Here is a 27,573-nt window from a genome sequence, read left to right on the forward strand (position 1 = left end):
TTTTGAGCCTGACCAATTGGTTTGTGTGCTACCTCGCAGAAAATCAGGAACCTGTAATAAATCGCTTTTGAGAATAATTTGCAAATACAACTCCACCCTAACTCCTTTCCAATGTACAGAAACATGGTTTGTTCACAAAAATGGCAGTAGAAATGGTATCACAGAAACTAATCCACTGGATTCCCCACACCTCCCGTAGCGCCCAGTGAACTGTGCTACAGGGTATCACGTGGACTATCCCAAAGTGTTAACAGTGGAGATGTGTCATGGGTGTACAGTTCCAAACGATGCTTCAAAGAAACCCTTTAACCCCTGTCTAGATATGTTGAGAACAATTTATTTACAACATTTTAGCTCCATGAAAAGATCCTCTCTCGGTTTCAGCTTGCTCCGTGCAGTTTTATTTAAGGCGATGTTCCAGTTTGTGATTGCTCTAACTTGTTCCAGTTTCTTGATATAAAGTTTGAATGAAATCCAAGTCCTTCATGCAGTGGGAAAAAAATGCTAAAGCTACACTGCACTATCCTTCTCTGATGTACTGTCCTTCATATTGTTTTGGTTTCTTCCATAGCTGCCAAAGTCCCTAAAATGGAACTGGGACTTTAGGGTCGATTTTAAATCTCCGTGTTGACTATATGCTTTTGAACTTATTAGATACTGTGCACATTGTCATGGAATTACACACTAATGTTTTCATTCCTCAATGCTTTGTGTATATGTGTGATAGTTAAAATAAATTAAAACAAACCAATGTGAGACAAAAACTAAGAAGAAATGTTCTGCGTCAGTTTGAGACAGTTAGAGGGCAACAGTCCCTTGCTTATCTGCTCATGGCAGAAGTACCAGACTTCAGGACGCTAGGTAGCTTATCTGAGCCAGGGATTTTCCACGGCCCTGGGGAGACCGTTGCCTTTCGAACTGTGGTGTTGGTGCTGTGAGTGCTAATGGAGTGGAGATGTCCCTTCCTGGGGAACTCGCTGGGTTTCCCGTCAGGGTCCCTCTGGCTGTGGTCCATATCAATTCCAGGCGAGCTGCAGCGGTTGCTACTGTACGTCTTGGTAGCACCTGTATCAAGCTTGACATGGTCGGATGCTGCAGCTGACTTCTTCTCACTGGTATTTTTGGATTTGTGATCTTCTTTTTTGCTAAGAGATCCTCCTCTCTTGCTTTCCGGCTTCCTCAGCCTCCCAAACTGTTCATCACTGGTTCCAGCACACACGTGCTCTCTCGCGCCAGCCTCGATCATTATGCTGTGTCCCACCACTTTGTTTTCTGAGGTGGGCCTGCCACCATCAGTGGTCTTATTTTTGCCTTCTGAATATCCTTTCCAAGAAGCCTCTTCATGCTTTGACCTGTCTACCTTTTTAGGACTTGCTGACCTTTCTCTTCGTTCTCCTAACCTTTTCTTTTTGTGACCATTCACTGAAAGCTCCTTTGGTTTCCTTACATCGTGTTCCCTCTTGATATCCCATGTTGACTCTGGGTTTATCTGGTGAGAAGGGTCAGAGGGTGGGGCTATGTGTGATGAAGATAATGGTGAGATTATCGTCGAGGTAAAGAGCTACTTCCGGCAGACCTGGGGAGGTGTCAGAGGGAGCACTCCAGGAGTTTGGTTCGTCTGTTGTAACAACAAAGAGAAGGGAGTTAAGGGCGTATTCAGCAGCACAGAGCGTGTATTGCATAGACATATATATTCTGAGCAACATCGACACCAAAACCACATACCAGACTTAAACTCCTCTGTCTTAGGTGAGGCGAAACTCCCAGGGGAGTCAATGGGGAGGAAAACAAAAATAATCTCCAACCACAGGGCTGGTAACTGCAATGCTGGAAACCCCGGTCTTTTTTTCATACAGATTCTGCTTTCCTCTGCCTATGTTAAATTATTCTTAAAATAATAAAGGCATGTGCTCGTGAAATCAGATTGCCTCTTTTGTAGCTGTATAATGGATTTCTTAGCTGGGCAATATCAGTGCTGTCTCTGAGGACAAATGAGAAGGACTTTCTGCCATCTATTAAGCATGTCCCCATAAGCATATAATAATTGACAAGAATTTGTAGCTCAAATAAGGTCATCATTGAATTCTGTCTCATATTTTTTCTAAACAGATATAATATTGCAGTGTTTATGGCCCCACAATTCTTACAGGGTACTTACAAAGCTCTGCCTTTATATCACAGCATCAGCCGCTGAGTCTGTTGGCTGTGCATTTTGAATTTCTCCTTGTTACTTAGCCTCAACACAGTATGGTTGGATTGTGCAGATTCTGTTTAATTTAGCTAAACAGACATCTCCTTTGCTGAATCATGATGATTTTCCTAATCCATTGGTGCAAAACAGAATATTCTGAGATGCCTTTCTCTTGCATACATGATTTCTTTTGATTAACATTCTGGCAGACAATGAATCCATCATGACTAATGACAGCATGACTCTTATTCTTACCCGTCTACATAGAGGTTAGAGAAATCACTGAACTTGGCTAATGTCATTCCCTATTTAGCACCATTGCCTGGCTCTGAATGGTATGAGCAATAATCTGTCAGAGATGAAGGACTATCTCAGGGATCCATGGAAACGAGATGGAACTCATGGCAAGAGCTGCATATTTCATGGGGGGAGAAAATGTAACCTTCTAGCTGAAAAACAAGCATGGACTTCTACAGGTCAGGACTAGTATCTCTCAGTGATGTCAACTGTCCTTTAAAAGATACATTTATTTTTCTCAGTGCTACGGCTGCCTTCAAATTGTCGTGAAGATGCACATCATCTCGAAAACTGGAATGGGTTTTACTGCCCAGACTGGGATCTGCAGCTTGCTTGACTGGGATGGTACTTTTAAGTTAATAGCTTGATTGAGTGATTGCTGTCTTGCAGATAAAAATAGGAGAGACAATAGTGAGGTGGGTGATGTAAAAGGAGGGAGCAGCGCGGTTAGCTGAGGAGTTATTTATTTTCCCAGATGGTGTTTGTCATATGCTTTTGCATAATGAGCATATGTGTGGAGAGGCTTAGCATTTGAGAGGGGAGAAAGTACAAGTTCTGTGTAAGACAAATAAACTTTGAGCTGGGAATCTAAATGGGCTGAGGGTCTCAACTGATTTTTTTTTTTTTTTAAAATCACACTTTCTTACCCTCCAGTTAAGGCTGAGTAATGTACCATCTGCTCCCTGCTTGGCACTTGAGCGAGAAAAAAATGAAAAGAAGACTCGTGCATGTAGAGTGATCAGCTCTTAGGAGCTTGCCTACAAAAAACATCTGCTTCGATGGGCTGCTTCTTTACTTCTGCTCTTCAGTGCCGCCCCCCTGGTACAGGACCATGGGCTGTGCCTGATGGGGGAGGCGCAGACCCCACCCCAGCTCTTTTTAGATCTGAAATCCAGGGGATCCCATTTTGGTTGACATTTGAATTAGGGACCATGCATGGGGTCCAAGACACTTTGCCTGGTTCTCTAGAACTATCCCAGGACTCTGCTGAGCAGCATGAAGCTGCCTGTGTCCACCAGTGAAGTACCTGAGCTAGCACTAAACAAGCCACCTTGGGCCTTACAAAATTAAGTTTGTGCTTTTCATGGCATTGTCACATCTCCCCAGGGTTGAGGTGGTGCTGAGCGTTGGCCTGACCAACGTATTTGACTTAACTACAGTCTTCTTTCCCAGTTGTCCACGAGATGATGTTTTTCACTGAGTGGCAGTGAAGAGCAGTGGGCCATTACCAGATCTTGTGCAAGGCTCTGGGAGCATCTGACGTTACAGAAATAGCTTGTTACTTTGGGAAGTATGAGCTGCACACCAGTAAAAACATCAAATGGCCTGGAGAAATAAGATGCTTTCGGGTAACAAGATTGCCTCTGTGCAAAATGTGCCACTATGCTTAAATCAGCTGTTTCTTGCCCAGAACAAGCCAGGTGGCCACCATTCAAAACCAGGGTGGCAAACACCTCTCGTGGTTCTTCTGAGGCACGAAAGGCAATATTATACCAGTTATTTGTGGGATACTCAGGGGAGGAGACCTGTGGGTGAGTGGCCTGCTGTTTTATTCCCTAGAGACGAGAGAACTGCTTTATTAAGGGACTGTCCCACTAGACAATTTTCATTTTTTTTCTATTTTCTTTTTTGGAGGGGAGGGAAAAAACACTGAATGTTGCAGTGAGAAATAGTGGGTTAGAACCTACTTCAACAAAAGTGAATCAACGTATTTGTTACATGTAATGTTATATAAATCTAGATATCTATAAACTAGGACATGCAATATTATATGCATTGCTGGATTTCTGCCTCTCCCCCAGAAAACCCTAGGAAAAAGACAACTTGGCCAACTAAGCAAGAAGACTTGTAGCCACAGCTTAAAGGGACGTTGGGCTGTGGGAGAACCCCAGGTGGGCCACTGGCTCCAGTTTGTTTAAAATACTGTGCCTGGCCTTCTTGCTGGGGAGCACCTATATAGGCTGTATTTCCAGTGGCTGGGGGAAAAAAGTTGCCATGAAATAAAACTATCGTTCATATTCTGTGGCAATCTAGTACTTGCAAGTAAGAACTTGACAAAATGACTTTCTATAAGGTTTAAGTACCATCAATCTGAGACAGCCAAACCCCAACCTAACCTGCTTTTTCTTTCAAATGAAATGAAATTATGCAGAAAGTCATCCTCAGCCTTGGTAGATGTTAATGTCAACAAGCTATTGTTGCAATATGTCACTGGCTAGTGAGGAGAATACTGATGTGAGGGTATTCTAACTGACTTTCCTCTGATGTTTGAACATTATGGGAAAATATCGAAATGACTAGAGTAGGGCAAAGTACAATAATGTAAGCAATTTGTTGCTCAAAAGAAAAATCTTTTAAAGAGCTGTGTTCAAGCCATAAGGGTTCATTTGGACTTGTTCAACCAGCACTAAAATGAATGCTTTTCCATAACAAATATAAACAGGAGAAAAATGCAAAATTTTATTCTGTAGAGCAACTAAACTAATGATTTCTCTTTATGACAATTCTGAGGTTATAGCTGCACTTTGGAGAGATTTATTAATATTTCTGAATAAATATTTTTTTCTGTAGTTTTTAAGGTTTATATAAAACCTATGTGTTAAGTGTGAACATAACCTACTTTTACTGTCTGTTATTCCAAAATATCTCAAAACATTTTGCAAACCTACTAAATCAGAGACAGAGCAATGATTTTACTTTTTTCTCCCTTCACCTCTGAGAGGAACTGAAGACAGTATTTGTTTGATAGAGCAGGAACTACTAATGCCCAAACAACTTACAAGCAGAAGTGAAGGATATTGCATTCGGTTGAAACTCCTGGAGAGATTTAGGGATGATGTAGTTTCAAATTTGTTGCTGACTTTGTCACTATGGATATCATCCTTACTGTGGGAGAAATTGCTTTTCAAAGGTATACATCTCACTGAAGGCTAATAGATGCCTTCCTCCCTTCTCTGAAGGGAGAAAATCTCCCTTGACCTACTAATTTAGACAAGATAAATGAGCTGGAAGCAGCACTATAATCTGTCACTGTGATGGTATTTGATTTGGTATAATTTAGTAGGTGTTTTCTGTGTGGCTTTTAGTTTCCACAGGCTACTGTCATGAGGTTGGCGGCAGTTCTCCATGGAATGTGTAAGAATGACTCACCTATGACCTGTTTCGCATAACTCCCAGGCAAGGAGTAAATTGCTAACTGAGTAAGAGACACCACAAACACAAAACTTGAGTGTGTAGGAGGACAAGTAGGAGATGAACACAGCCATTTTGGAGGAAGAGTGACAAGGGGAAAACATCAGGAGCAGAAGTTTTCTTTCTAGAGGCTTTTTTGTTGGAGGTAGAACTGCCATATACATGAATTGTTTGCTTTGCTACATCAGCTTACACACGTTCAATGGAGTGGAAATGAGGGTACTACTCTCACGTATCTACTTGCTCCTCTCTTAACTAAAGCCTAGTCTTCTACCTGGATCCAGTGCTTGCTGATGGCTTACATCTGAATCACTAGCAAAAGAAACCTGGCTTTACTGCTAATGGAGTAGAGAGGTGTGCCTGTCTTACTTTCTGAGCGTTGCCTGGGTACTAAGTCAGAGGAAAGAAGCTCAGCCTACTGATGAGTTTATTTAATTTCCTGCAATATTTATGGTTTTTTACAGGTTGCCCTTCTAAGATTCTGTCAGGTCTAGTCTTGCTGTGCTTATCTGCTCTGCCAAGATCTCAGGTCAAGAAAGATTAGACCTCGGATTTGTTACTAGTTCTCCTTTTGCATCAAAATACTTTAAATAATTGCTCGATAGTTTATCAAGAATGTGGGATTTTTCATCAGATAAAATAAATAATAAAATAGTAATATTAATTTATTTTATATTTAATGGTAATGTTAAGAGTAAAAATGACATCACATTTTATTACTTAAGTACAATAAATTCTCAATGCCTTTTTAATTTCCAAATTTTTTGAATAATGAACAGTACATTAAAGCTTTGAATGCTTTCAGTGGTCTGAATGAAATATTTCCTGAAATGTCTAAGCAGCTGTTTTCGTATCTTCCCAGAATTATTTTCCTAGGGAATCAAAGAGTTTTTGATTAAATAAAAAATATGGTGCTTTGTTTTTTTCCCCCACTTTTTGTCTGAAATTATGTATTGCCAGAAGGTGGCAAACAGTTCTTACAGATGCTGCTAATAATGCAAATGGGATAAATGGTCCCCTGGTGAGTATCCACTAATGTTGGCAGTGTTACACCAGGAATGCATTTGGCTCTTTCTCATTATAGCTTGACATGTCTGTGATGTTCCTGATTGCATTGGTCTCCTGCAGCTTGTCTTTAACGCTCCCTCAGGAGGGGTATTTCAGAATATTTAAAGAATCTTTAATCTTTCATCCTGGAGCTTCCACAACCCAGACATACAGCACCCTTTGTCTCCTGAAATAAATGATTCTCTGAGGTTTTGATGGTTAGAAAAGCTCTTGGTACCTTCTGTCCAGCTGTCAGTCTCATGTAAACATGACATGATATGTCACCCTTTCCCCCAGCCTCTCCCAGAAAGTGAGTGGCAATGGGCTCTGCCCCCACCTTACAGGCTCCCCATACTTCTGGCTATAAACTTGCACTTCTTGTTAATTATTCAATAGTGCTATGCAAATGTTTTCTCACAAATTACACTTTGCTTGGCTTAAAATTACACTTTGCTTGGCTCCTCTTCCACTGCTCTTACCCATGTTCAAAACCCTCAACACCAACAGCTCTGGAAATAAACATCAATGGATTTAGGTGTCTTCTGCTGTGATATAGTTCTTCGTTCAGTCAGTCACCATGGGCATATCCAGGCGGGATAGCCTTTTCATCATTAGCATTGCCCTTACACTTTTTTTTTAAGCTATGATGGCAGTGTGCTATGGGTACAAAATGTTGATTCTATGTACAAAAATGACATACATGCCATATAAATTTACAAAAATAAATCCAGGTTATACTCAGTTATTTTGGCATATGAACTACTTATCCTTTCCTAGACATGCAGTTAAGTGATCTGTTTGGTATTGTGAAGTCTTGTTTCTGATGCAATGAGAACCTAATCTAATTTCTTGCTATCTTAATGTAACTACATTCATCATACTGCTTGCCTGTATATGTAATGTCATTGTGACTCTGAATGTTTATAGTAGCTTGTAAATATAACTTTGCTTAAGAGTGGAATTTTTCTGTTTTCTAGTAATTTCATTTTTGGCTTTGCGCATTTTTTTTTGCAAAGGTTGAGGATGGTTGGTCAGGGTAACCAGAGTGAATTAACAAAGTCATGAAAGATTACAGGAAAACAAACATGCATCTGAGTCCCTACATCTTTTACTTCTGAATTTTGTGCTTGGCGTTTTCAGAAAAGTAGAATGATTCTTTAAGAAAGACTGATGTTTGGAGTATGAAACAATGTCAGGCCTAGTCTCTCTGTCACCAAAGTCATTGTGCATTTTTATTTTCATCACTGGCCTAATATTGGAAGAGGGGGTGCCTCTACTACTGGGAGCTGTTGGTGGCATGGCTTCTGCAGATGTCCACAAGAACTGAAGAGATGTGATTGTAAATGTAGGGTAGATGAGGAATAATTTTATCTCCTCTGTAAACTTAAAATGCTTAATTTTACATGCAGAAAATTCAGTCATTGACCTATTCCAACACCAGGAAGCTCTACTCCCTGCTTTATTCACTTCCCACTGCCATTTATAGTCTGATGCCCTACTTCTTTTCATGTTACTGATCATTACTGATAAGCAACAATTTAGTTCCTTTGGGTTCATTATACTCATCTCGCACTGTATACTTTACCTAGATATTAAATGGAAGATGCCCCAAATATTTTTACGGCAGAGATGGTGTTCATAGAGTCCTTGCAAGGGCCATCTGATGAGAATTCGAATGATCTCAACTCAGGTAAAATTCACTTTCATCACCATTTCTGTACTCTGCATGGAGGTTTGTTAGAAAAAGTGCTTTCATGTTCAGAGATCTAATTTGAGAATTATTGAAACACACTTCAGAAAGAGCAGATTGTTAGTTACGCTTGGAAGACCAAATCTGCAGAAGCTCAGGAGATTATACTGTTTGTTTTTGGAGCTAAGGGAACTAAGGGAACAGAGAGAAAGGGAAAATTCAAACTTGGTGCAGAGAGGACAAAACTGCATATTGTGAGGAAAAAATTTAAAAAACCCTTTAGAAAAATGCTGAACGTTTTCTTGAAACAAGAAAGTCACACACATTGATTTCTGTTGGCTTTAAGCTGTAGAAAGCACTATGGATGAAAGCACTTTTCAATTTTTTATGTAACGTATTCTTTAAAGATGGCTAACAAAGAAACATGCAAGTGACTGATCTGACTTCGAGAGTTCCTGTTCTTATTCTGCACTTTTTCTGATCCTACACTATACCCAGTGCATCCTCAGTAAATCCCTTTCCCTGAGTTAGTTATTTAATTATGGCACTGTTTCACCAGTATTTTACTGTCCTAATCGCTTGAGATAATAATTTAATTGCCTTACAGAGTCAGAGAGGTGTCTCAGAAGACCTTTGGAAATAGATGTCTGCTCTTCTGTTGAATGCATACACAACCAATGTTGGGGACCTCCTTCTGGGAAGCCCTTTCAGAGGCTGTGGATCAAAGCTGCATGGATGGACATGGAGATGTACACCCATTGCCCCACACCAGGCCCTTTTTAGCAAGCATGGGTCACTGCAGGTAAGTGGTCTGAGACCTTTCAGGCTAATACAGGAGATAACTGATGAATTCAGAAACACTCAGGGTTTCTGCCCTGGAGAGCAGGTGGACTGGATTGTCTCCAGGACTTGGATGACCTTTGGGTGCTGCATCTAACTTTAGCCCTCTCCTGGTTGCCCTGCCATTGTTCACCCCTTAAATATAAATCACATTCATAAGCAATTCAGTGTGATTTTGTAATAATGCCTAAGCACTGCATCATTTGGCTCTCTGCAACATCAGTCACACCTTACAACAGGACTGAGACAATTTTAACACTGCTCTTATAATAGCAAGAATAAAAAAAAGATAATTTTTCTATGCAAGAAAAAACTACCTAAAGTGCAGAATGGGAGAAGGAAAAATAATCAAGAGCCACACTTACAAACAGTTATATTTCAGACCTGAAACAGGTAAATTAATTTAGTAAGTCAATTTACTAATTTACTGTAATAGTCTTCTGGCTGTGAATCTTAAGGCCAGATGATTACGAATACACAGTTTATCACTCATTCCAAGACCCATTTTAGCCTGCTCAATAGATATGGATCTAGTAAACAGTCCTATCCATTAAATATTTAAACCAATGATCATGATCACTAATCTGAGTGAACTTGGTAAATTTGATTTTTCCTTTAATCAAGTTAATGTATCTGCATAAATGTTACAGGATTACTCACTAATACTGTGAACAGCTGAAATGAAAAGCTGCAGCCTGTTCAGTGCTTTTATCCTCCACAGCAAGCTCCTCTGCAGCAGTAAGTCTATGGACAGCCTAGGTGCTAGTCTTGAGTGATGTTGCTCTAACCGCTCATTGTCATTCACTAGGTCCTTCAGGCGGTTTGGTACCCTTTTTGAAGTGCTGAGCATCTCACATATCTGATCAGATCAGAGCTATTCAGGCAAAAGAACCTCATCCCTTCAGTAAAGAAGGTTTTTTTTTTTTTCTGTGTGGTCAGGCAGTAGAGTAGAAGGTGCATAAACCTCAGCAATTCTCTTCCAGAGCCATGCTGGAGCAGGAAAATTTACATTGCAAGTTACTGTATAATTAAAAAAGATAATGACTTTAAAATTAGTTTTGATTAATAGAATTAAGCCACATTAAGTCATAAAAGGTGTTCATAAATATGTTAATAGAATGTGTGGTATTAATGAAAAACATTCTGCAGAGACTGAATAATTTAAGAGTTGGATATTACACACTTAATTAAACTTAAATATGAAAATTATTAATTATCACAGCTAAAATGGGTGTTAACAGTAGGCATCACATCCTGTCTGGTCAATAAACAGCTGTCATTACTAAAGGTATGTAGATAATATATAAAATTTATTTAATAAGTGGGAATTCAGAGCATTTTGACTGTATATGAAGTGCCCCTAGAAAGTTGTTTCTGACAGGTGCTGAGTGTTGGCGGTTCTCACTTAAGATCTCAGTAGGATCTTAAGCAAAACACATAACTTGGTTTGAATGCATCCTTATTTGCAAAGCTCATGAATAAGTATTCCCGTCCTGCTTAAGGTAGAAGCTGCAGAATTAGTTTAGTCTCTCTTTAGCAAACTCTTTTCAGACTTAGGCTGCTGGGCGCTGAAGGTGCAGAGCTGACCCTGGGACCACGCTTGCTGTCGGGGCTGTTGTGCTATCTGGTATCTTTTGGATGCTGAGACAATTTTCTCTGAAAACTGTATAATGAGACGGAAGTGCACGAATAAGTGAATGTCACATTGTAATATTCAGCTCCTAACGAGTAAACACAAACTACATGTTGTTAGAAAACCCAGATGTTTAAAATTCTGGGTTGCATATGTGTTGCTGTAGCTCAGCAAAATATAACATGCTCTATGGTCATGTTCGTTAAGCATCGGTTGGAGAGTGACAGTTACCTCATATTGTCAAAGCAAAAAAAATGCATTTCATTTTCTGAGTTTTTTTTCCCAAGCTAGGAGTAACAAGCTATAAGAAATCTGACAGAGGCCATGAGCTCTGCTAACCCCTCCCTGCAGTCGGGCGCCACAAAGCATCAGCCAGGAATTGCACCATGGGATGGTGGAGCGAGAAGGACAGAGGCAGGACCAGCTGCAAGTCCCTGTACGGGCAAAGCTTGCCTTCTCCTCTCTAATGGTTGGAATAACATTTTTTTATGTCACTCTCTGTGTGACCATTTAAACTCATCAAATTTCAGATGCCAATGACTAGAGTCATAAGAGGCCCTGTTAGTTTAATTTAGTCCTGGGTAGCATAGCACCAGGCCACTGGCAAGGCTTTTCTGATACAGCTTGATTGCTTCTTGTTGTACTTTTATATAACTTTTCATACTTTGATGGCTGTGCTTTTGTCCCTAAAAGAGCTGATGGCTGTCTATGGATTCTTTTAAGCAAGCTAAAAAGCCAGACTTTTTACACCTGGATAACCACAGTACAATTAAAAAATCATGTAAATGAGTTCAAAGCCATTGTATCCGAAGTTCAGCTGATACTCAGAGATGGAGTCTTTGTCAGGAGGTACAAAGATAAAATGTTCTTGTTCCTGTCAAGCCAGAGGAAGACACACAATAGTTTCCAGGTCCTTCTAAAGAGTATGAAGTTTGACCCCTCCAAATCACTGTTCACTTAAAAATGTAGATGAGTGGCTCTGGTCTCCTTTGGGGAAATGCATGCCATTGCAGAAAACTGACTGTGCTGAAGAGATGCGGAACCAGTTTTAGATCCCCTGAAGCCTGCTCATCGAAGCAGTTATTGCGCAGCAGTCATGATGAGAATTATTGGGCCAGGCCACAGGAATAACGGTTTGTGCCTTCATACTGTCCCCTTCGATACGGAGCTCTATATAGTAAGGATACCATCACAGATGCGTAGGGAAGCTAACTTTGATTAAAAACAAGTTTTTAATTTGATTAAAAACAAGCGATGCAGTCTTGCTATTAATTGGGGGCCCTTTGCAAATTTGCAGATGAGAGGGATTACGAAATGAGCAGCAGGAGAGGGATTTTACGGGACGTTACACTGCAACAGCAGCAGACTGGACTTAATCCTACAGCAAACTGCAAGGACACAGTAAGTGTTACTGAATTCCCTTTTTTCCTATTTCTCCGGATTACATGAAGAAAGGAAAAACTGATGCTGTGGAGACAGCGGGATGGCTGCGTTCTTTCAGGCCCTGTATTTTGGGTGCTTATCTTCTAATATCATCAACTGGATGGAAATACAGGAAGCCATCAAAAAAAAGTTAGAAAAATATTTGTGGGTGGGACTTTTCTCTTCTTTGGCTGGTAAATCTGCTTGCCAGTTTATGTGAACAAAACCAGGGATAATGTTTGTTCATCTGTTTTATTCACTGTAGTTTAGCTGTAATTATCTACACTTTACACCATATTAGTAAATCTACTCCAGAATATTATATTGTAATAATTAAGCCTTAGCAATAAGAGAACTTGCTCAACAGCCTTATTATTAAATCTTTGCTCAGATGTGGGGGGACACTGCCAATTTTGGTGTGGATTATAATGCGTGTGGATTAGTGAGGTTCTGCTTTAATAATAATACTGAGTAGTCAACTAGGAATTTTAATCTTTAAAGTGCTTTTCAAGCATTAAATAATTAATCCCCATAACACTCCCATGAGATAGGTAAGTAAATATTTCTATCCCTGTTATACAGATGAAGGAAGCATGGGTTAGAGAATTCAGCTGGACTGCCCAAAGCCACTGGGAGTGTAATTGCCAAAGCAATGTTTAGGACTATGGAAAGGACTCAGTATATTTGCATTTAAAAAGTAAGGAAAAGGTATCACTTCCCTGAAAGCTCAAAAACATTGCCACAAAACTGAAAATATCTTCCCATGTGTCCCTCTTTCTTTCAAAACTGTGTTTTCTATTTCTATATCAAGGGATACCTATGTAAAAGGTCTACGTATCTTTTAAAATAGAAATTTGCTGTAAGACAGAAATAACTATACACACCCACATATCCTTACACATACACTGTTATTTAACAGAAGCATGTTCTACTTTCCTGCCAGCTGCTACATATTTATTAAATACTGAAGACATGTTTGTAAAGCAAATTTTAATATTCAGTTTTGTCCTTGAATCGTTTTTACCCATAGCAATAAAACAGCTAGAACCTTTGGGAGCCCATATTCAAATTGCCTGATGGTTTTAGACCAATTTTATTAACCAGTATATTGATTCATTTAGTTAGTCCTTTTTTTTTTTTTCTTACACACCACAGGTTCCTGAAATTAAGTTGATATTGTTAGAAATAAGAAGGTGGTATTAAAAGTATTGGAAATGCAGCGGGAATATGAATAAATGTTTGCAGTTCCACCAAGGTGGTCACAGGAGGAAAGGACACTTTTCCAAAATGACTATTGATTTTTGCACTCACATCAGATGAATGATATATGGGGTAGTTCAAGTTTCGAATAAAACCCAACCTCAGCTCTAGAGATTTATAAAATGAGCATTAAAAATAGGATGAATTGGATTATCTGATCGCTACTTTGAACAGGTAGGAGTATCTAGCTTAAATGTACAGGTCAAGATGCTTTAGCCATTTATTAGACAAACATAAAAGCTTCAGACATACTAACAGATTTAAAGAACTAGAAAAATGCAGTTTGCAGCTGACTGGAGATTGCTGAAAGATTTAACTGTATTCAAACAATAAAAACACATAAGCTGTTAATAAGCTCCTAATTTTTCATCTATTTTTGCAAATATAAATGCAGTAGTCACTACTAAGGGCTACCAAACCCATGGTACAAGAAAGCACAGGCATGTATCACTTGATCTGGATGTACTTTCTAAACCACCTTCTAGCACCTGCATCTCTCCTGTGCTATATCTAACTTCAAGTAAGCCTGCTGATCATCTTCCATGAGTGATTATTTATACAAAATGGAACAATTCATGTGGGAGACATGCGGACTCATAACAGACTGCACTATGATGTTATGGTAGGGGCCTCTCCTAAGACATGCTAGAATGGTTGATATACCTGTCCTGCATCAGGAAATTTGACTTACATCCTTGGTCAGTGCTCTAATAAATGGTAGCACAGACACAATTTGGTTGGAAAAAGCCCCATTGCAAAACCGGCTCTTTAGGAAAATCCTCCCCCTCAAAAGTCACACCTGAAAAACACCTGAAATTGAAACACTTTATAACACACATATTTTCATTTGACCTGATATCAGTTCTTTTTACCAATCAAGTATTTTGCTTTTGGTGTTGACCCAAACTAAATTGCTTTCGATTTTCTGGATATATTTTACAGGGAAAAAAATTCTGTCCTAACACTTCCTGCCAAATAAATAATCAGAACCATTCATGGCTGAGTGACTGTGCAAAACTAACTTTAGCTGTATTTATAGAGGATTTACGTTTCTACTTATTTCAGGAAAAATGACTCATTTCCTGTGTCCTTTATGCTATAGGAGGAAAAATAAAGATAATGCATAGAAAGCTATGGTTATAAATATCTAACGCTTGTGGTGGATCAGCAGTTCGCTGAACTTCCTATGCTTGACAGCTGAGACTTGTAAAATGGCCCTAATGCCAGCCTGGATTTTTTAACCTCATGATCTCTCTAAACTACTTTTAGTGAAGTGCCAAGGAGAACACAGGAGAAATAAGGTGCGAATGACTGCAAGGAATGGTGCAATTCAGATTTCTACACGGTGCAGAAACTTCTTTGTTGCTAGGAGGTCTCCGATGGTGACACGCACACTTGAACAACATGGGTACAATTTTCAAATGGCCTCTAGATGTGTCCAGCTCTGCACTAGCAAAGTATAGGGACATATCTGTGTTCAAAAAATTCTTATTTATAGACACAAATTGGAAATAAGCTATAACTGGAAACACACACAAGCAATTGATTAGATTACCCGGGTCTGCATGCCTTAAGCACAGCTTAGTGACTGGGTGCTGGGGACAGGAATTCTGTGGGCGTCACACTGGAGGAGCTGCTCGAAGCTCAGAGGCTAAGAGGACACCTTTGGGTATAACTCCCTTTCTGTTTCCAATCTGTCTATTTCGAGTGTGAGACTGGCCTTATAATTTTAGCAGATATACTACATTGTGCAAAATCTACAGCAGACAGACTGAATGCATCTGAACACTTTTGTGTTTTCTGTGATGACAGCAATCAATAAAAATAAGAAAAATAAGTTTTTATTTTTCTTTGCTTTCCAGGTATAATTTCTGAGCCATGACTCTGTATTACAAATTTGGTGTATCTGCACAATCTGTGCAGTTGGATCTGATTTATGAAGAAAATAGCTTGAAATCAAGTGCAAAATGCTTTGTGTAAATTCAGCATAGCTGCTGGGTTTAAAAAACGAGTATTGCCATACAGGGTGTTCCAAAAACCCTTCAATTTTACATTAGTTATTTCTTCAAGAGGCTGCATATAAATATTGTTTGAGATCAGTATCTAACTTCCACCTTCACATTATTAATATTTTTGCAAGCCAAGTACCATAAGGAAGGGGAAAATTATGGCTTTGGTTCCCAAAAGTTTAAGATTTTCTACCTGAAAAGTCATATTCAGAGGATAAATTTTTGTCACGAGAAAAAGCGGATATATAGCGGACCTATGGCTGTGTTTCTTGCAGTAGCAGCAGTGTAACATGAAGAACCAGTTATCTAGGATATTAAAAGACATTTGTAAAATGCATAGCTGCTTTGATATCTAAGATAATAAGTTATGAAAGAAAAGTCGAATACTGTAGAAACTACTAAATGAGCTAACGTGTAAGAAAAAGTTGGAAAAAACTCTATTAACAGTTGTGAGAAACAAAAGCGTATTAGAGAAAGATAATATACATGCAGAGTTTACAAACCGTGTCTTTAGGGTGGCCCAATAAGTAGAAATATGGGGACCCATGCTTGTCACTTTTCATGCACATGGAGAGACTGGAAGGTACCATTCCTAAAGGAAGGGGAGGAACAGCCTAGGACCAATCATTAGAATTAACAGAACCAGTGACATACAGATATTGTACTATTGTTAGAGCAGAGAATTCTTAGTAAGTTTAGAATAACTGGGTAAAAAGCTCATATGTAACAGGAAAGAAGTATTTCTGTAAAGCCAAGACAAATAAGCATGCACTGTAAGTCTAAATATTAGTGGATGACTGAAACTACTGTGCATATATATTCAGGACATAGATTCACCTGGATTATGGATGTGGAGTACATCTTGAGGTGCTTTTTGAAGGAGTCATAACAAAAAAAAAGCAAAGGGTTTAATGCATTTCAGAACTGTGCCAATTTATTTGTATGAAAAATCCTTGTATTGGTATCAACTCTGACATTTTTTGGTTTTGTTGGTGGGGTAGTGCTGATACATGAGCTGAGAGTTTCCTCAAGGACCTTCAAAAATGACTTATGGCTAAATACCTTCTACCTTTTGTCTGTTAACCAGCAATGTTTTTATGTATACTGAAACTTCACATTTTACATATGGAACTCTTCCCTTAAAGAGCCAAAAATGAATCTAAATTCTAGTTCTGTAAAATCACCTGAATGTCATGAAATCACGGGGTGAATTTTGTACATAATTTAGCATCATGTGAAACAACAAAGATTCCAAAAATGCACAATGCAACCCCAGAACGTGTCTTTAACAAAGTCAAGCAAAGGGGAAGAGAGAGGGAAAGAACCACTGTTGTGTACATCCATCAAGCACCAACCAGCCCCGAGACACAGATTCCTTGTTCACCGAACCTCATTGATTCTGGCTCTCGCGGCTCTGTGTGTGTTAGTGCCACACCCTGACCCAGCACGCTCAGGGCCAGATCTGTATTTCCAAGACAGAGCAATGGAAATGTTTACCAAAATCTCAGTGTAAATGGGCTGGAGTCTCTAAAACTTACAACTTTCTGCAGGACCTCTTAAGCAACTTAAAACTAAGTGAAAAACTACCAAGCTTGATAGCAAGTAAAATTTTGAAGTCCTGCTGTGAAAGCGGGAAGGGAAATGAATTAGCTTTCTTCTAGATGTTCCTCGTGGGTGAAATTCAGTGTTTCTGCTCCCTCTGCAGTGTCAGACAGAATGCATCTGGGGAAGGAGGTTGTGCCTTGCCGGAGGGATGGAGCCCACCTACAAGTGTTAATTGTGCCTCAGCCTCCTCCACCTTTATGTCCTGTTTGCAATTTGGTTATAAGAGTCACTGCTTTCAGATACTTCTAGGAACTTATATTTTAATGTATCTTTGAGTAATGAAAGCTCCAGCTGGGAAATGCTAGGAGAAGTAAGCCAGAAGAAGCAAGCTGCCAGGACTGCTGGGACTGAGAATGAAACATCCCAGCCTTTCCTAGGGACCTTCTTCCATAGATATTTAGAGAAAACAATGGTTGTACTCAGAGAAAACCGTAGCTTCCTGGGGCTGATCCGTCATTAGAATTAATTTGCCTCTTGCAGAGCTCATTGCTGGATGGAGAGGCTGTGATTTGTTAGATTTACTTAATCTTTAATGTTACTATTTTGGGATTTTGTGAACAGTTTTCCCACATTTTGCCTTTAGGGATGCCTCTTCATCCCAACGCTTGGCTGTGCAATATAGTTGTCTTTCTGATGGTGTTTATACAGCTATGGCTGCGGCCTGAAAAATACGAGCATCTGTAATTAGGCTCGCATAGTGTGAGCAAACAGATTTTTAGAAGTGCTGCAAAAAAACAGAGAATTAGGCAGCCATTGCAAGAAAACTCATGGTCTGTCATTTTATTCAAATTGTATTTAATGTCGGTCTGAGAAGTGCTCAGTGCTACAGTGATGACTGTGAGTTTTGTGTCCTGTGGCATGTATGAAACCTCGCAGTCCCTGCAGCTGGACTCCCTGGGCATTAAGTACACTTAGGGATCAGGATTCCCAGCAGTACTTCTAGTCTTTCTTGCACAGTAATATGATTTCTTACTATGACTCGGTTCTTTGGAGAACGTGGCTGGCAGACTATTTCCTATGAAACATGATGTTGGTGTTCTTCGGGTTTGGATGAGCAATGATAATTCACCTTCAGTGGAAGCACAGTTCCTCTGGCTATCCTTATCCTCAGCAAACATGTTCTGAGATGCTGGGTGATAAAACATCTGTTTTCTAAGCTTCTTTTGTTGCACCCTGCTGTGAAATCAGCTATTGTTTTTAAGCATTAATCATATCTGTGCTCCTTCCCATATATTCTGATGCTACCGTGCACGCTACAAGGGGATTTCTCCCTCTGAAGTGCTCTGGGATCTTTGGCATTTGTTTTCAAGCAAAATCAGCAGCTGGCATTGAGGTAAACGATGCATTTGCAACACACTATTTCTTCCCCTAGGTTTGAATAGTGCTTCAGCTCAGCCAGAATTTTCTGAGATGTACTTGTAGGGACAGATTTTCAGGCAGAATAAACTGACACAACACATTCAGGAGATTTACATCCTCCCAGGAGCTTGTTCTTTGTTTCTTCACTGCCTGCTTTCTTCTTTTCAATGCACATTCTTTTCTTTCACAGATCATTTTCTTACCATTGATGATTTTTCCTTAAAACTGCTTTTAACTGATGTAAATCACATCATCATTCAAACACTGATATTTCTTGCACTTAAATATATCCTGCTGTATTTTGTACTAACAGAAACATGGCTCTGGAATTTAAAAAGCATTGATTATATTGCATAAGGAAAATCAAAATGTTGAAGACTGAGAGACAATAATGTGATGGTTTTTGGCTGGTTGGTTTAGGTTGTTCTAGGTAAGCTTCCTTCTTTTTAATACTGTGAGTCTGAATGCCACTGCTGTTGGAAAGGTCTTTAAACACAGTATTACTACAACTGACTTGGGAAGTCCCTGACCATTTCACTTGCCAGAGACTGAGAGAGAATATCCAGGAAAGGACCTTGGTACACTTGCTCTGATTCTATTTCTCCCTAGGCTTCTGCTGCACACCACTGTTGCAATCCACATACCAGCTCAGTCCTCCAGCCTTGCATTTTTATATTCAACTGTCTTATTTCCCACTGACAGTCTCCAGAGCTAGACCCTGATGAGAATAAGAAGTATTTCTGACATGTACTTGCTAAAAAAAAAAAAAAAGCTGATTATTTCAGTTAAAAAAGCTCCAATTGGTCTTGTTACATCTCAGCCGTGCAATTCTGGTGGGAAGAAGAGGGAAATACTAAATATTGACTAGTTTGCCTACTGTCCTCAGGACCACTTTGTCCTCGAGCTTAACTGCCACAATCTTCTCTGCGTTCAGTTTTCCATTACTTGGAAAGGACAGTCTTTTCTGGGGGTCTCTGTCATTAATACTCTGACAGACATTCTTTGCAGCATGATGACTTACCCTTGAATTCTGGCCTTATCGAGACATGCCCTCCGGTTTTAATAATTTATGTTTGTTAAGTTCTGTTTTTAACTTCCTAAGCAGGCTGCTGTTGATTTTTATGTGCACCTTCTGTTTGTTCTTAGAGTTTTTCTCATTGCTTTGGGAAATGACCTAGGGAGGATTTTAATATCTCAGTTAATTTCAACAGACATCATCTTATGTTGCTTCCATTCTGCCTGCAGACTGGATACAGGACTAACATTGCTCTGCCTGTGTAATGCACATACTAAGAACTGCAGACATGCAGATGTTATCCTTTGCTGTCATGCTTTCTGTAGGTTGTGTGTACATTACGAAGTAATTCCTGAACACTTCTACTGCTTTTTCAGTGCAGCGGGACAACACGGCTTTCAAGCACAGCTACTTAGTCCTCCTCCTGTATGGAGCTGTAAGCTGGGGATGCAGCTAGGAAAATGATCTGATTAAACAGTACTTCTTTATAGCAACTTTTATAACATAGCAAGCTGCATTTTTGCACAACTAATGCTAAGCATTCCAAATGCCTTTCTGAATGGTGAGCATGGCTTTAAACAGTTCTGTGAAGTCATCTTGTTTCTTTCTGTTAGCACTATAAACTGTGCCTGGATTTGTAGTGGTTTATCTGTATTTCCTACTCATGTTCTTCTGGGGAAGGGAAGGCTTGTGCACATTTACACATTTCAGGGGATCTGTTTTCCCAAAACAATGCTGTTTACCCTGAACTTTTTTAACATCTATTTACATTTTCTTATGATTCTGGAATAAGGTACAGATTTATAAGATTATATAAATATAGAAATTTATTTTGGATCTTCTGTAAGCCTAGGTTTAAGGGCTATCCGGAATTGGGATCTTAAGAAAGTCAGATTTGGAATGGGTCTGAACTGTAATTGATTCTTTGCTCATGGCAGCCCCCTGTGACCTTCCTTAGATTAAATTGTTTTCTGAGGAACCAGAGAACTGCTGCTATATGGTTCTGCTATTTGAGAAGGATTACTACTGCTATATCAGTCCTGGATGTTTGTTTGTTCTTTCATTAAAATTGATGCACCTCTCCCTACAAAAGTTTTGGACATGATCTGAATCTCTGTTGAAGGTCTCCCTGAAAGGATTATACACTGGTTAAAATTGATATTAAATGTCTTAGTATCAATTTATCATAATCCTTGAAAGCCATTTCAGCTTTGTTCCTACTCACCAAGAGTATAACTCACTAACTTTATCACCAGATGAGTGGGCTGCGGCCCATCCTTGCTGTCCTTATTCAGAAGCTCTTGAAAGCTGGAAAAAATACAACAAACACTATCCCAAGTACTGCCTCAGCCACAGAGTTGGCTCTAGCTTAGAGAAGAAAATGGTGCAATTACCATGTATACTGGCAGCCAGCAAAGCACTGACTTTCAGTGGAGCTTACTTTAATGTCTCTAGCAGAGGTAATGAATTTATGTTAGTAACAAAGACTGACCTGACACTACACTTAAGCCTAAGTATTACTTTGAATTTTCATATGCTAACTGCAATTTTTGATTCTAATGGGAAATGATGGTGGCACTTCAAAAGTAACATTAGAAAAGTTTAATAGAATTTTGGACCTCCCAGTATAAGGAAGTCCAGGAATTTTCATTCAAAAAACCCTTTTCCCTTAAGATTTCAGGACCAGCTGTGCACATCATAGAACTTATGTAAATATATGACATTGTCACAACGTTCTTTAGAGTAAGCCCTGACTTCAATTTAGAAAAAGAGCTTTTTTGTCTTTGAATTACCTTTGGATAATTTATTTTTACTTGTCATTTCAGTAATGAAACGAAGTTTCTATATTGTCTAAATTACTCACACTTTTTGAAATACTCAGAAAAGTCCCAGAAGTTCCCCTGAAACAAAACATGAGAAGAATGGATCCTGCTTTCTCACCACAATGAGCAAAGTCTCCTTTTTTCTTCAGAGTTGGCTTCTCCTTGATCATCCGTGTATAGTGTCAGAGATAATATAATGGGTGGGGTTGTCAAAGAAAGAAGTACATTCTTCTTAATGCTTTGAGTTTAAACCCAAACAACTGAATTGCATGGCAACAAGATCATCTGCTGTGATTCAAAATGTGCAGAGAAGTACCAATAGAGGAAGAAAAGGTCAGTTTATGGGCAAATCAGCAACTCCCAGCACGCTCAGAGATGTCCCCTAAAGAGTTCAAAGTGCTTCCTCCAATGCACAGCCTATAAGCCATTGCCTGTGTCGGGAGGGCAGCAAAACACACACACATATATGGTCTTGAGCCAAGGAAGCACTTAAACATATGATAAGTCCACCTGTACTCAGGTAAGCACTTAAGCCCATACTTAATATGCCCCAGGACATTACAATACATAAATATCTGCAATTGGTACTTAACTCAAAAGCAATATAATTAATTTATATAGGCTCATGCACATAGGAAAATGTAAAGATGAAAACCCACCATATTCTGGGACCTGGCCTGTTCCACGTTTCAACAACAGTCGCACTCTCCTGCCACCAGACTTGATTAGCTCTATTGCTCTGGCGTGTGTCATGTCCCTTGTGCTTTCTCCATTGATTTCAATTATTTGATCTCCTACCTGTCAGGTAAGAAGAATATTGAGTCAGACAGAATTGCAGTAAAATGAGCGTTTCAGAAAGAGACATATTCAATGGATCACAGGTTACTTGAATGACAGACAGACACATCAAGGTAAATTTGTTCCTGTCTGTGTGAGGGATATTACTGGCAGATTAAATAACCTCCAAAGTGGATTCTGAATGTGGTATATCAAATGCTGCTTGTCTTCTGCCGAAATCAGTGTAATGCATTTGTAACTTGCCTCATGTCTTCTACACGTAAGAGGTTTTTTTTGAATTGCTTGATATGTTGGAATCACTGGAAATATTATCTGTGCTACACTTTAACTTGTAGTGTTGTATGGGCCCGAGAAGACCTTTGCTGCATTTAACTTACTGTTTTCATAGAGAAAAAAGAGGTTCAAAGCACAAATACAAAGATCCATCGTTTGAATATCCAAATCTTGGTAGCAAAGTTTTATACCAAATCAAGAGTTATGAAGCAAGCTATTAAACAAAGAAAAGTTAGTGGCTATGGCACAGATCACACAGATTTGCTGGAGTATTTACAAGAGCATGCTTTGAACTATTTATCCACAGAAGATTTTTGCTTGGAGTAAGCACAGCCCCTGGCTGAGCCATCTAGTTAGAGCGGTGGACTCCAGGGCTCTGATTACAGATTTCTGCAAGTCACCTCCTGGCCGGCTTTCCTGTCAGAGTTAGCTTCATTATTATTTTTCTGCCTCTCTTTCTACAGCCGTAAAATGGGGCACTGTCTGTGTCTCCCATCCACCCCGATCTCCCTCCCAGCTTTGCGTCCCACTGGGATGTTTTGGTTCTGCTCTTCTCTCCATGAGAAGAGCCGCTTTCAGCACTGGAAACCTTCTCAATGAATAGGGGAGCGATTGCTTTCCGCTGTGCCTCGTCGGCACAGCAGACAGCACATGTAGTAAGCAGCAGCTGTACAGCGTGTTTGGTGCTGCAGTACCACAGCCACCCACTTATTTTGTGAGACAGTTAACTGAGCAACGCAGTGAGGCGATGTGTGAGCCTTGTGTTAGCAGCACCACGCAGCCTTTGGAGTTCATGTTTTGCAGCTGCGTTGCAGAAGCCTCCCAGCCCCATCGCAGGGGTGACCCAGGTGAAGCCCAGAAGGAAGGCTGATCTTCTGGCGCTGGTAGAGGTGCATGTCCAGGTGATGGGCAGCCAAGAGGGGTGCGTGAGGGTCTCAGTTGAGTGGTTTCAGCAAACTCGTTTATCAGTGCCAGAGGAGCACATCTGCTCGGCAGGATCTGACCTGCCTCGGTCTGCATCTACGGCTTCCTCACCGTGCATATCCACTACACTAAAATAACAACGCTGCATGCATCCTAGAGAGGGTTTTAGGGAGACTATAGAGATTTCAAGATGACGGGCACTTCCTTTTCCTCTTACAAGCCTGTCTTGACAAAACCAGCTCTTTGTTGGCCTTAGACATTGAAATGTTTTCTGGTTTGTATGTTTTCCTTGCTACTATTGTATTTCTGTCAACTAAAAGTGTAATCCTTCAGAGGCTTTCCTTCCTTCCTGAGTCTGAAATATAGTATTTACCAAACAAATGTGCATAATATAAAATGTCAACAAGACTCCTAGCATCCATGAAAACTGGAAGGGATGTCAAGAAGTTGTCTAGTCCCTACTTTTGTTCAGAGACAGAAAGAATGCCACTAAAAGCACTGTGGCAGTGTTTCTCAGTAGGAATTCATACCTTGTCAATAGGAGTTGCAACCTATTTTAAGAACTCTCCGAGGGTCGTGTATGCAATCTATGACAGTACTTTACTTAACTAAAAAGCCATTGATCCAAATAAAACCTCTCAGCCTTGCTATCACACTTTTTAAATGATGCAGACTGAGCAGTGGGGGAAAAAATTGGCATTATTTTGTGCAAAAAGGCCCTATTTTTGCAGTGCAAATTTCTTCCTTAGCGGATTTTCTCTGTTAAAAGGAATGTGTTTGGTTGTACCATGCACTACGCATTTTTAGACACTTCTGATGAAGTGCCACAGGCCACAGTGACACACAATGCAGGTGCTCTCTGGATTGTGGAGAGATTGCCCCTGGGTTTGGCTGTGCAGGGCTTTCTGCATCACCCTGACTTTTGGAGCAGTTGGTAGGATGTTGTTGCTGCACACACTCAGAGCAAAAATGGAAAATCTCTCTTACCACTTCTGTAGCACAGACAGAAGGTGGATTTGTAGCATCCCCACAAGGACACTAGTCAGGCCAAATACAGACAAAATTCAACCAGTTTGGGAAAACCTGTTTCTAAATGTCATGAAACAATTAAACTCTGGTAGAAAACCTATAAAAGTAAACTCAGACTTTCCAAAGCCTTAAAGACAGCTCTTTTTTGTGTCATGTTGCCTGGATAGACCATGTTTTGCAGAAGGTACTTAAAATGATCTTGTTAGCATGTTTTGAGAGAATAAGCGCCAGATTAGATCAAATGAAGGAGGTGTTTTTAACACTCCTTGACAAATAACTGTTAAAATGAGTACTGATGAAAGCTGTTCAGAGCACGCACAGTCCTTCAGATAAAATCCTCTGCACTCTGGAGCAGAAAGACAGAAAGAGATTTTAATACAGTTTAATATGTAAAAAGGTTAAGCTAATGTCACATTTTTCCCTTGCTGTTTGCTTTTCTTCTGTTCTCATTGGTCAATATGCAAGAACTATCTTGTATTAATGTAACCTTTTCTGTATTTCAGTGGATTAAAATATTTTTTTCTCTGAAGGCAGCATGTAGCTGATTTGATAGTTCCCGCTTTTAATATAAAATCTCATGCGCAAATAACTTGGGAAAGCTTAAAAAAGCCAGCATCTTGGTTATGTGACCAAAGGAGGGGAGAGAAACAAGTTTGAGAAAATTCGATACTCAAATTTACATCAGAAAAATGTGATGTGTGAGACCGGAGTTAAAATGAATAGTTGCAGGAGCAGTGGGTTAATTGTGTTCCATGCATTTGTGTCTTGTGGCTGACTGATGCATAACTGAATTATACTGCCTTTGCAGCACAAGCCCAGCTCTGATTAGATAAGAAAAACAACACAGAAGAGAAAAGTTGCCAACACTCTTACCCTGAGAAAAGCTTCAATTAGACTTTACACCCATATCTGGGGAATTCATACAAAAAAGAAAACCTTGACTGAGGAGTGGTTCCCCATGTGTCTAATAAGGTACAAATTCCTATTATTATTTTTTCTGCAGTTAAACATGTATAACCTTCCCTTCCTTCCCCTTGCTGATGTAGATTCTCTGATGTCTGATATGGGAGGAAACCATGCTGCATGCTTTCTCTCCGTCCAGGCATTCAAATGTGCTCGCTCTCTCCTCTTTTCTATTGTGGAATGGATTTTTAGATATTGTGGGGCTATTTCTGTCTTTTTTGAATCCAGTGACTGTTTAAGAGGAGCTTAGATATATCCACATATTGAAGATGCACCAAGGTGAGGCCAGAGGTAATGGTAAGCATAGAAACAGGTCCGAAAAGAACCCAGTGCCTATTACATCAGATACTCATTACTCTCTTTTCAGGATCAAAAGTTGACTCCTGCAGTTTTATACCACACATGACATTTCTCTATATTTCTCTTCTGGATCCTTCCAAGTTTGTCAGCAGTCTCCAAACTGGAGATATTACTAAGGTGGGGTGTAGGCAGAACAGATCAAAATGATAACATTTCTCCCATGTGGGAGAAACACTTATTAATAATGTTCCCAGAATGAGACCTTTGCCTTTTTGTAACACATCAGATTTGCGACTCACAGTTAGCTTGGATTCCGAGATTATCCCCAGCAGTACTGTCTAGACAGTTATTCCCTATTTTACATTGTGCATTTGATTTCTCTGCCCTAAACTGAGCACAGTGCACCTCAGTGAATTTTATCAGATTGACTGCTTTAGTATGATATTTTCATTTTGAAATCTAAGTCAGTTCCTCAAAGACCTTTTAAACCCTCTATGAATAGTGACATCTTGGCATCAGCAAATTTTATTTTATTATTTCTCAATAGGTCTCCAATTATTAATAAAATTATTGAATCTAGCTGGTTTCACCCCATATCCCTCAGAACCACACTTTTAATTTCGCACTTGTATTTACTATTCAGGAACAAACCATTCAGAGCAGCCTTTGAGAGGGATTATTTTCAGTAACCACATTACAATGATTCCACCTAAAGTTTATTTCCCCATCCTGTTTCTGTGAATTTCATACAAGGTGGGGTTGAAAGGTGAAAAGAAGATGTCTCATACATTCTCCTTCCCCTTTTCCACAAATAAATCAAAATGAAAATCAGAAATAAGAAATGAAAATTAGGCTGATATGACAAGATTTGCTTCCCACAATTTACATGTTGCTGGATTTTTTCAACTTTTTGATAACTTGTTGCAGATTATTTCTGTGAATGAAAGTTTAAGGAACTTTTCTCTATTATTTGACTTTAAAAATTGGGAATATGTTTTCCTTTCTCTAGTCTGCTACTAACTTTCTTGTCCTTCATGAATTCTTGGACATAATTACTAATAGTCTAGAAATTACTTTCTCTTAGTCATTGAGCATACATGAACATCAGCAAGTTCAGTTGACTTGAATCTAAGTATGCTTTAAGCAGTTTTCTCCTTATTCTGATTTATACTAATTTCTCTTTGTTAATTTTTAAATAACTTAACAAAGTTTAATAACTTTGTTAATTTTTAAATAATTTAACAAAGTTTAATAACTTTGTTAAGTTATTAGTCTCACAATCGCTAGCCCTTGTTCTCATGGGGGACTTCAACTTCCCAGACGTCTGCTGGAAATACAACATGGCAGAGAGGAAACAGTCTAGGAGGTTCCTGGAGTGTGTGGAAGACAACTTCCTGACACAGCTGGTAAGTGAGCCTACCAGGGGAGGTGCCTCGCTCGACCTGCTGTTTACAAACAGAGAAGGACTGGTGGGAGATGTGGTGGTCGGAGGCCGTCTTGGGCTTAGCTGGACTTTGGCCTGTTCAGGACGCTGGTTGAGAGAGTCCCTTGGGAGACAGTCCTGAAGGGCAAAGGGGTCCAGGAAGGCTGGATGTTCTTCAAGAAGGAAGTCTTAAAGGCGCAGGAGCAGGCTGTCCCCATACGCCATAAGAAGAACGGGCGGGGAAGACAACCGGCCTGGCTGAACGGGGAGCTTTTGCTGGGACTCAGGAAAAAAAGGAGAGTTTACCACTTGTGGAAGAAGGGGCAGGCGACTCAAGAAGAGTACAGGGATCTCGTTAGGTCGTGCAAAGAGGAAATGAGAAAGGCAAAAGCCCAGCTAGAACGCAACCTGGCCGCTGTCGTCAAAGACAACACAAAAAGGTTTTACAAATATATTAATGACAAGAAGAGAGACAGGACG

At 39.7% G+C, this 27,573-nt stretch overlaps 1 protein-coding gene across 1 annotated transcript in view; it reads right to left on the reverse strand.

Annotated features, from left to right (window-relative positions):
• Nucleotides 1-820: 820 nt before the first annotated feature.
• Nucleotides 821-27,573, reverse strand: part of MAGI2 (membrane associated guanylate kinase, WW and PDZ domain containing 2) — a 527,738-nt gene continuing 500,985 nt past the window's right edge. The window contains 3 exon segments of the mRNA XM_009328383.1: nt 821-1,544; nt 1,546-1,618; nt 22,043-22,181. Of these exon segments, the coding sequence (XP_009326658.1) occupies nt 821-1,544; nt 1,546-1,618; nt 22,043-22,181 (936 nt within the window).

Source organism: Pygoscelis adeliae, unplaced genomic scaffold (assembly GCF_000699105.1).
Source record: "Pygoscelis adeliae isolate BGI_AS28 unplaced genomic scaffold, ASM69910v1 Scaffold267, whole genome shotgun sequence".
NCBI classification, from domain to species: Eukaryota; Metazoa; Chordata; class Aves; order Sphenisciformes; family Spheniscidae; genus Pygoscelis; species Pygoscelis adeliae.